A 10,773-nucleotide genomic window follows, 5' to 3' on the forward strand; every position below is an offset into this window, starting at 1 on the left:
CAAAGAAACTCATAAACATTAATTAAGGGCCCTATCACACACCCCGCGCAATACTGCGCCAGACCTGTTTGCCCCGACGTGTTATTATTTTCAGACCAACGCAACCCTAACTTTCCTATTTTCTGCCACATTGTTTAAATAGTAAATCCATTTGCGCCACTTTGTGGACTCATGGGTGTTTCGGTCTAGAAAAGTTGGGTGTGTTAAGGCGCATTGTTGGAGCGTTGCTATTTTGAGGAACTAAAATAGACCAGCTGAAAGCAGGTCTAAAGTCTAGCACAGAGCACGTTAGTTGTTCGCCTCGCCGAAAAAAGAATTAAATGACTAAAAAAGTATTACTTTCTACATAAAATCACTGCCTTTATGACTTCTTCATCTTTGGGGGCTTTTTTAGTTTATTCATGACAATTTGCTTTTGGATAATGTTATTATTAGTGGCATTATTATATATTATATGCATCTTTATATTTGTTTTATTAAAAACAAACTTAGATTTGTCCACCTGTCAGGTTTTGGACCATATGGGGCAAAACATGTGTGTTTAAATATAACTCACACTTGACCACACTTCGTTGTTATTGCTCAATTATTTGTTTGCTGGAAATTTGTTTTGAAGCAATCTTTAATCTTTGCGCCTAACAAGCAAAATTAAATATATAGGCAAATAGACGTCTGTGCGCACAAAATGTTTCCTCTACCACAAAAAGAGATGAGGCTCATACTGTATCCTCACACTGCAGATGGTCTGTTTAACTGTTTTCTCGCTAGTGAAGTGCTCAGTTTTTCCACCTACAAAGTCTGCCATGTGAATAGGTAATGTGCCATGGCGCGACGCAACTGACTCTTAAAGGGAATGGGAGCTGAAACTCTGATTGGTTTATTCTCAAACACACCCATAACTCATTAAGAGAATAAGCTCAACCCTGTTAGACCATGCGTCGCGGCGCATAACGTAATTTTCTGTCCTTCAAATTGCAATAGTAAATTCTGACAAATTTTACAGAGATGGGTTGCAGCTGGAAGGGCATCCGCTGCATACAACATCTGCAGGATAATTAGCGGTTCATTCCGCAGTGGCGACCCCAGATTAATAAATGAATGAATGTATGATTCTGACCGCCCTTTATGCTTTTGCGCCCTTCGCAATATAATTGTATTTCTATTTTAAAATTTAAAAAGTGTAAAAATTGGAGAAAAAAGGGTCATATTGAACATGGGAGAATGTGTTTCTAACATTTTTGTGAAAAGTGTTGTGAAATGTTTAGCAAAAACAGATTTTTTGATTGATGTTAAAGTATTTTTATTCTCTATTGTAAATGGAAAAGGTGCATTTACACACAAAAAAACTTTTTTTAAACACTGTATAAAAATGTACATGATGTTTTAAATTTACTGAAAATGAATTGATGTGTTTTTGATTTAGCAAAGTGCCTTTAAAGAGTTCTTGATGGAACAAATTAGACAATGTTAAGCTACAAACTGTCTTGTCACTGTAGTGGTACCTTCATGAATCAGATTTGTACCTTTGATGAAGGTACAATATTGTATCTGCAGGTTTTAAAAACCAAAGGTACATTTTGGTTTCCCAATGTACAAATCATGTCCTTAAAGGTACAAACTGCAATAGTACACATTTGTTTCTTTGTCTTAAGGTACAATTCTGTTGCATAAAAAGGTACTGCCCCAGTGACAAGGGTTTGTACCTTCTTTGGTACAACATAGTTCTTTTTTTCTGAGAGTAAAGAGTGGATGCTGACTGACTGTTGTGGATGTTTTGGTCAACTTACTGTAAGTACATATTGGGCTTTATGCACGCAAGTGTTTTTCAACCACCAAAAAACTTTTAGTGGTGTAATTATCTTCAGTTTCATAAGATACTTCTACAGCAACCATAGTGTAATTTAGTAAAAACATAGCAAGTTGAATAGAGCTAAGCATTAATTTAGTTGTTCAACCATAATGCAAGATGCTGAACACTGAAAATCCATAAAAAATACTGTGGTATTCAAAAGTCTCTATGCATAGGGTCTGTGGTAAAGCCTTATAAAAGTAAAGTTTGACAAATTTCAAAATCATATTTGAGTCATTTTTTTTAAAGAATCCATACCTTTCTGTAGATTCAATAACTAATAAATTCAGAAGCTATGTTTAAAATAACTACACTTTTTATTCATCAAAGTATCCTAAAAATTTATATTTTTGTTATTGTTGTTCAGTTTATGTATTTCTTTGAGCTATCATTGATAACTTGTAATTTATTACTGTTTGTTTGGATTAAAAATACAACAACATATTAGTTTTTATTGTGACTTTTTTTTTTGTAAAAACACATACTACCACTACTAATACTAAATAGTAAAAAATATTATGATTTTAGTAACCATTTTCTATATAGCATGACCAAACCCACAGTGTTTCTCCAAAATATTTTAAGGTACAGTATAGAGTAGTGAAATGTTAAACCTGCAACTGGGCATCCCAGCACTTCAGCCCGGAGGCAAATGGTGCCGTTGCTAAACCAGGTTTGAGGGTTGATGCGAATGAACTGCGCCACCGAGGGCTCGGGAAACAGAGCCAAAACCGGCGTCTCTAAGTCTTGATTCCCAACAAAAACCTGCACAAAGATTCTGAGATCAGAACTGACAACATGGAACAAAAATAGGAAAAAAATTTTGATGTGTGAATTTTACAATCCAGACTTTAAAAAATTACAAACTTTTAAATCCTTTTTTACAAGGATGTCCTTAAAAAGCTTGAGGCTGCAGTGTAGGCAGATGTAGGCTAGCAGCAGTTATAAAGTCATAAACTTACGGCCTCCTGTGATCCATTCATGCAGGGCTGCCAGTCCACTGAGTCATTACTGAACTGAACTTTATATGTGCGAACCCAGTTCAAGCTACACACAAATAAAGACAAGCACACGTTTGGCAAGGAAATACAGCATAATAAAAATAGACTTCATTTGCTCACATCCTGTTAATGTTGGCTCTTGTGCAAAAGACAAACAGTTCAGCACGCTTTTAAAAGAGTAATTATTACAGAAAGAATACTGTTGAAGTCAGACTGATCAGCCCTCCTCATTTATTAGCCCATTTCAATTGTTTTGCCCAATGTCTGCTTAACGGTGAGATTTTTTTCAACACATTTCTAAACATAATAGTTTTCTGAACATAACTAACTTTTAAAAACTGATTTATTTTATCTTTGCCGTCATAACACAACAGAATATTTTACTAGATATTTTTCAAGATACTAGTATTCAGCTTTAAGTGACATTCAAAGGCTTAACTATGTTAATTGGGTAAATTAGTGAAAAAACTGTAAAAAAGCACGCACATCTCTCTTAATTGGGTGCTCAGCCAAAACCGCAAAAAGTGCAAATTAAATGTAAATCAAAGGCGGCAACACCAAGGCTCCAAAAATACAAATTTATTAAATTAAAAAGGCTGACACAGAGCCTTTGATTTACATTAAACTGGGTAAATTAGGCAAGTCATTGTATAACAGTGGTTTGTTTTGTAAACAATACAAAAAAATGTCTAAGGGGGCCAATAATATTGACTTTAAAATGATTTTAAAAAATAAAAACTGCTTTCCTTCTAGCCAAAATAAATTAAATAAGATTTTCTCCAAAAAAAAAAAAAAAAAAATATATATATATATATATATATATATATTGGGATTGGGATATATATATTATGGGATATAATAGATATTGTCATGATCACCAGCGATCTAGTAGCTGCAGATCACTTAAGGATTACAAATCCGCCATTTCTGGACTACAAGACCCAGTCATGCTCCACACTCACAACCGGTTCCAAATCCTGACTGACGGCTGACACACAGCTGATGCTGCTCAAGTACTGATTACACACACATATATACAGCTCACTTTGAGACACTCATTGCTGAGTCTTGATATCTGTTAAGTTACGTAACTCGTTTTCCTTGCCTTGCCTTCTGTGTTTTAAAACTTTGCTTTGTTATGTTTGATTATTCCTGTATGCTGCTTACAATTATACTGTGAAAGATTCCTTTGTTGTGTTAAACATAATTTGGGAAATATTTAAAAAAGAAAACACTTAATTGCACGGTAATAGCATTTAAATGATAATGTATTGTATATAGTTTAATATTGTATATAGTTTATTTTACTGTTTTAAGCAGGATTAAAGTAAATCTTTAAATCTATTATTAGTTTCCTGATTCTTAAGAAGTGGAAAAAAGCAATTAATATATAAATATATGATTCTATGGAGCCAAATTAGTCTAAAAAATAATACATTAAAAAAAACGTTTATCCACAACTCACATTTACAAATTTGTAATAGTAAATTATGCAATTCATATATACGCAAATCCAATTATTCATTCATTCATTTTCTTTTCGGCTTAGTCCCTTTATTAATCAGGGGTCACCACAGTAGAATGAACCGCCAACTTATGCAGCATGTGTTTTACGCTGCGGATGTCCTTTCAGCTGCAACCCATTGCTGTGAAACATCCATACACACTCATTTACACACATACACTACGCACTATTTAGCTCACCCAATTTACCTGAACCACATGTCTTTGGACTTGTGGGGGTAACCAGAGCACCGGGAGGAAATCCACACAAACACGAAGAGAACATGCAAACTATACATAGATATGTCAACTGACCTGGTCAAGGCTCGAACCAGCGACCTCCTTGAGATGCGACAGCGCTACCCAACACACGCCACGGTGCCGCCCAACACAATTGATAAATAGACTAAACACAATTTGTAAATTTAAAATATAATTTATAAATGCTTTCATCCAATTAATTTGGGGAAATATTTTTTATCTTTACTTAAAAATGCACAAATCGTGTTTTGAATTTACGAACTAAATTTGTGTATTTTTGATTTGTGTTTTGAATTTATGAGTTGGATTTTTTAAATGTGAATTGTGCTGTGCATGTATGAGTTATATTTTTGCAAATGTATTAGTTTTGAGACTGATCTGGCTCCATAGACGCAACTTAAAAATTCAAAGCAGAAGGATTTTTTTTCCAGTGTACTGTATGTTTTTGTATCTTACATGTGTTAAGCTTTACCAAGCTATGTTTTGATACAACCTCCTGAATTTTTTTTAAAAACATGACATCATCGCTTATTGTCAACATTATCAGACACTAAATAGCAATTAAGATGTTTTCAAAACAAGTAATACGGTAGACGGCGAAGCAGTGGCGCAGTAGGTAGTGCTGTCGCCTCACAGCAAGAAGGTCGCTGGGTCGCTGGTTTGAACCTCAGCTCAGTTGGGGTTTCTGTGTGGAGTTTGCATGTTCTCCCTGCATTTGCGTGGGTTTCCTCCGGGTGCTCCGGTTTCCCCTACAGTACAAAGACATGCAGTACAGGTGAATTGTTTCCCAGATATGGGTTGCGGCTGGAAGGGCATCCGCTGCATAAAAACGTGCTGGATAAGTTGGCGGTTCATTCCGCTGTGGCGACCCCGGATTAATAAAGGGAATAAGCCTACAAGAAAATGAATGAATGAATAATAACGCAAAGGGATAATTATAGCATGGAAAAGGAGAATAGTCAACAACATTCACTGACCTCCAGATTGAGTTTCTACCCTGCAGGATGACACCGGTAAAGAGTGTCAGTCTGAGAGAATCCAGCTGCAACCACTGTTCCTGATCCTCCTCACCGGCACACCATGCTCCATCATACTCATCATCATCCTCAAGACCAGACTACAAACACACACACACACACACACACACACACACATATGCAAATACATAACACAATGTATCACATCAAATCTACCTCAAAAAAACTGACCTGTATATTGAGGCGTCCTCTGTGAGGCCCGAGCCCAACGCTCAGATATGAGGAGCACTGCAGCTGATCATCAGAGACTTTCAGAGACTCCAAACCCAGCGGTGGACAATCTGAGAATGAGGAAACACTAACTCAAGACTTTTACAGTTGAGCGCTAACAGTTATCTGTTAAGAGGAGCCTGAGAATTTTTGGAAGAAAGATAACAATAAGTTTACCTTTACTTATATGGGTGTTCTTCAAAATAAAAGTTGAAGGTGAAATATATATTCATTTTTCAACAGTAAAAAGAACCTTGCTATTGAAAAATGTTGTTTACATGTTAAAAGAAATTGTTAAAACACATTGTTAGGGTAGCACATTACAAGTCACCCGGGTTATGTAATAATATCACTTTCTAGATAACGAGTAAAGTTACGCATTACTTTTAAAGAATAAGTAATAATATGTGAGTTTGTTTTTTGAAAATGTAATGCAAGTTACTTTTTAGTTTCATTTAATTTGCTTTTAAAAATAAATTTCTCAACTAAAATTAAAGGAGTCACGATGAATCAGGCAGTCAATGAGAGAATGTGTTCATTATTTTGAATGCATCGGCTGTACTTTCCTCGTCAGCTGAGGAAGTTCAACCTCCGAAAGGAGCTGCTGAAAAAGTTCTACACCTCCATCATCTGGACGTCAATAACTGTCTGGTATAACTCAGCTAACAAATCTGACCTCCGAAGACTACGTCGAATCGTTCGGGCTGCTGAGCGAATCATTGGTACAACCCTCCCTACTCTCCAAGAACTGCTTATACAGAGTGAGCAGAGGGGCAGCCAAAATCACCCTGGACCCCTCACACCCAGCACACTGCCTCTTTGAACTGTTACCCTCTGGTTGACACTAAAGAGCACTGCGCACCAGAACAGCCCGACACAAAAACAATTTTTGCTTCTCAGCAAATCCATCTCATAAACAGTTGATGATAGTAGTTGTGGAACCAACATCACTACTTGCCATACACTTTTTATACACACATATATTTTATACATGTTACACTTATGTAACATACTTTACATGCCAATTTTCACATAACAGCTGCACATAAAACGTTGTATATAGTGATATACCTGTTCAAACACTTGTCAATTTGTATATTTGCATTCACTACTTACTTCTATTTTTTAAATATATTTATTATCTGTTTTTTTCCTGTCTCTGTTATTCTGTTGCACTGGAGAAGCTCTGTCATGAAAACAAATTCCTCGAATGTGTGAACATACCTGGCAATAAAACTCTTTCTGATCGTGATTCTGATTATTTTAAATGCATCGAAGAAAAGGAAAAAGGGATTTTCCAATGCAGTGTTTTTACTTAAGACAAATAATACAAAAGTAGCAAACACGTTGCTTTAAACTTTCAAATATCTGTATATTTGGATTGCAGCTTCGAGTTCAGGAAGTTCTCAGATAACATTATTCTAAAATATAAATTTTCATGGCGAGGCAGTGGCGCAGTAGGTAGTGTTGTCGCCTCACAGCAAGACGGTTGCTGGGTCGCTGGTTCGAACCTCGGCTCAGTTGGCGTTTCTGTGTGGAGTTTGCATGTTCTCCCTCCGGGTGCCCCGGTTACCCCACAGTCCAAAGACATGCAGTACAGGTGAATTGGGTAGGCTGAATTGTCCGTAGTGCATGAGTGTGTGTGTAAATGTGTGTGTGGATGTTTCCCAGAGATGAGTTGCGGCTGGAAGGGCATCAGCTATGTAAAAAACTTGCTGGATAAGTTGACGGTTTATTCCGCTGTGGCAACCCCAGATTAATAAAGGGACTAAGCTGACAAGAAAATGAATGAATATTTTTTTTATTTGTGTTTTTCAAAGGTAAATGAAGATTATACAGTGTGCTGTTAACTGCAGAACTCCTCTATTAAAAAGAAAAAAAACAAGTTTGGAAAGCGATCAACCATTAGACACGTAGTAAAAAGTAACGCAAAAGTAACTCAAAATTAAAATAATGCATTACCATAAAAAATAACGCAACTAGTTTCTTTTTTGGCGAGTAACTCAATATTGTAATGCATTACTTTCAAAAGTAACATTTCACAACAAAGATTACATACAACCTTTCAGTTGCTCAACATGAATTTGTTCACTCTTAAAAACAAAGTTTTTGGCAGCAATGTCATATAGTAAAAAGATTGATGGATTTCCCAAGTACTTTTTTAGTGGACACTTCTTAAAATAACCCTTATTTTCTAGTGTGAAGAACAATTTGATAATATTTTCTACTATAAATAACTTTTTGTACAATAGAGCATTTCCAAGTAAAGAATGTTTTTCATGGACATCATCAACCTTTTTTGAAAGTGTGCTGATGGTTCTAAGATCAAGAACTTGTTTTTTTTTTCATTAGTGGTGTTATATAGAAGAACATGTTGGTTCCCAAAGACATCTTTAGATTACTAAAATGTGCTTTGCATTAGGTAAGAATGGTTTATGAAGGTTCTATTGGCAACCATATTTTCTAAGACATGAGTGCAAAAATAAGTAAATGAATTATTTTTTTCTGCCAAACTGGAGTTTTTGGCCACGATGCTACAGAAGAACGCTTTTTGGCATTCTTGTTCCTCCAAAAAAGATTTTAGTGAACAGTTATTTGAATCATTATATTTTCCTTTTTCCATCAGAAATAACTTATTGTGCAATTGAAAATCTCGATGGATGTTAAACATTCTTAAGAATACAAACCTTCATTTTTTAGGAATATAGAGCAAAAAGTTTCTTTAGAAAATGACATTCATCTCTATACAAGAAAAAAAGGAACTGTTCATGCTACAGTATGGTTCTTAATGGAACCCAAAGTACTTCTTTAATGGATGCTTTAACTTTAAGAGTGACAACTTGGATAAACAACTTGTGCCGAGGAAGGGAATGTGAAGGTTTTTTCTTGAAACCATCAATGGCACTAAAGAGACTTTGTTTAAAGAGTGTAGGGAACAGTTTTCATATGGTGCGCTTTTAAAATTACTTCAAGAGCTGGTGGGAACACAAGAGTGCTGAGCTAACAAAAATCACATTGATTCACCAGAATTGTTTAAAACACACTGGTGAATCAGCGTCATCTTTGCTGCATAAGTGTTTCACCCAGTTCTTGAACTGACTTTCCTTTGAGTATACAGCCTGATATTAAACAGATGCGACTAGTCAACAAATCCTGCTGTAAACACACACAAACACACACACACACACACACACACACACACACACACACACACACACACACACACATACAAAGTGTTTTGCATTAAAGGAATATCTAAAAATACATTCATTCATTTTCTTTTCAGCTTAGTCCCTTTATTAATCTAGGGTGACCACAGCAGAATGAACCGCCAACTTATCCAGCATATGTTTTACCCAGTGGATACCCTTCCAGCTGCAACCCAACATTGGGAAACACCCATACACTCTCATTCACACACATACACTACAGATAATTTAGCTTACTCAATTCACCTATACCAAATGTCTTTGGACTGTGGGGAAAACCACGCTAACACGGGGAGAACATGCAAACTCCACACAGAAATGCCAACTGACCCAGCCGAGGCTCGAACCAGCGACCTTTTTGCTGAGGTGACAGCATTACCCACTGCGCCACCGCATCACCCTAATAATACACTAATAATTCTTAGTAGTAATATTAAATATTATTATATAGTATTATTTGAATTAGAAGACTAATAAACAAATTGTAAACATTCAAGTCTACTGAAAAAATAGCAACTTTGGAAAGAAAAATTAAATAGTAAAATGTAAATTTGCAAAAGATGCTGCTAAATTGCAGGGTCATTTGTAAAATGTAAAAATTTGATAAGGAAAATATGCATATTGTCATGATGGCAAAGACAAAATAAATTAGTCATTACAAATTATCCATTAAAAATAATGTTTACAAATGATTTAGAATAAACATTCTCTCCCTTCAACAACACTTAAATATATTAAATATGTAGCACATACTTAAATACAGTATAACTCTCTATATTAAGTTTTAAACAGTACATTTCATTGATACATTATTAGGCTTTGTTATTTTTCTCAGAGTAAAACGTCAACAACAAAATATGCTGTCCAAAAAAGATAATAGTCCAGAAAATTCTTCTCTCAGCTTTTAGATTGATCATGAACTCGCCTGGTTTTGCTCCACGGCTCTCTTTGTTCATCTGTTCTCCATCTTCACTGCTGTTTCTCCTCTGAGCTGACTCAAAACTTTTAGTAACATTTCCAGTCTGATTAAATATTGACTTCAAATCATTGGATTCAGTTTTAGTCACAGTATTATTAACAGTCTGATTTTCAAATGAAAAACAGCTGCGTGCAATGCAAACTATTATTGCAGCACAAATGTGCACGTTCTGCTTAAGCATTTTTTCTTCCCCAATAACCTATATTCGTGTCCAAGTCTTCAAGCAGAATTTAAAAGTCATATATTGAAAGAACGCCCCGTAACATAATACCTTACTGCCGCCGTTACCGTAAAATGTGGAAAAGACGCGGTGCGCACCATAATTGTGCTGTCAAAAAGATATGGCAAGCCGTTTTAACATTTGACCTGAACGTATATACCAGTATCTATTTTTTTGCTCAGGTTCACGCAGGTTGCTTAGGCACCAAAACAATGCAATTAGGTACATTTTCATACGGTATTACTAGGCCAGCTATTAATGGAGCTAGTAAACCTCACTCCTCTGACTTCAAAATGTCTTTGTCTTGTTAGAGCAACCGACTCCCTATTCAATCTCAACTCTGAACAAGATGAGTGCACCAGGCCCGGCTCCAGCTTGGAACTTTAGGGTGGGTCAAGTGACATTTTAAGTGGGCCAAAAATTATATATATATATATATATATATATATATATATATATATATATATATATATATATATATATATATATATATATATAGATAGA

The 10,773-nt window shown here is 35.5% G+C and overlaps 1 protein-coding gene across 1 annotated transcript in view; it reads right to left on the reverse strand.

Annotated features, from left to right (window-relative positions):
* Positions 1–10,262, reverse strand: part of cpxm1a (carboxypeptidase X (M14 family), member 1a) — a 33,321-nt gene extending 23,059 nt beyond the window's left edge. The window contains exons 1-5 of the mRNA XM_021480747.2: positions 9,996–10,262; positions 5,823–5,932; positions 5,592–5,731; positions 2,812–2,896; positions 2,464–2,614 (exon numbers count right to left, since the gene is read on the reverse strand). Of these exons, the coding sequence (XP_021336422.1) occupies positions 2,464–2,614; positions 2,812–2,896; positions 5,592–5,731; positions 5,823–5,932; positions 9,996–10,230 (721 nt within the window). The 5' untranslated portion in view covers positions 10,231–10,262. The remainder of the gene's footprint in view (positions 1–2,463; positions 2,615–2,811; positions 2,897–5,591; positions 5,732–5,822; positions 5,933–9,995) is intronic.
* Positions 10,263–10,773: the final 511 nt, after the last annotated feature.

The sequence above is a fragment of the Danio rerio genome, chromosome 13, assembly GCF_049306965.1.
Source record: "Danio rerio strain Tuebingen ecotype United States chromosome 13, GRCz12tu, whole genome shotgun sequence".
Classification (NCBI taxonomy): domain Eukaryota; kingdom Metazoa; phylum Chordata; class Actinopteri; order Cypriniformes; family Danionidae; genus Danio; species Danio rerio.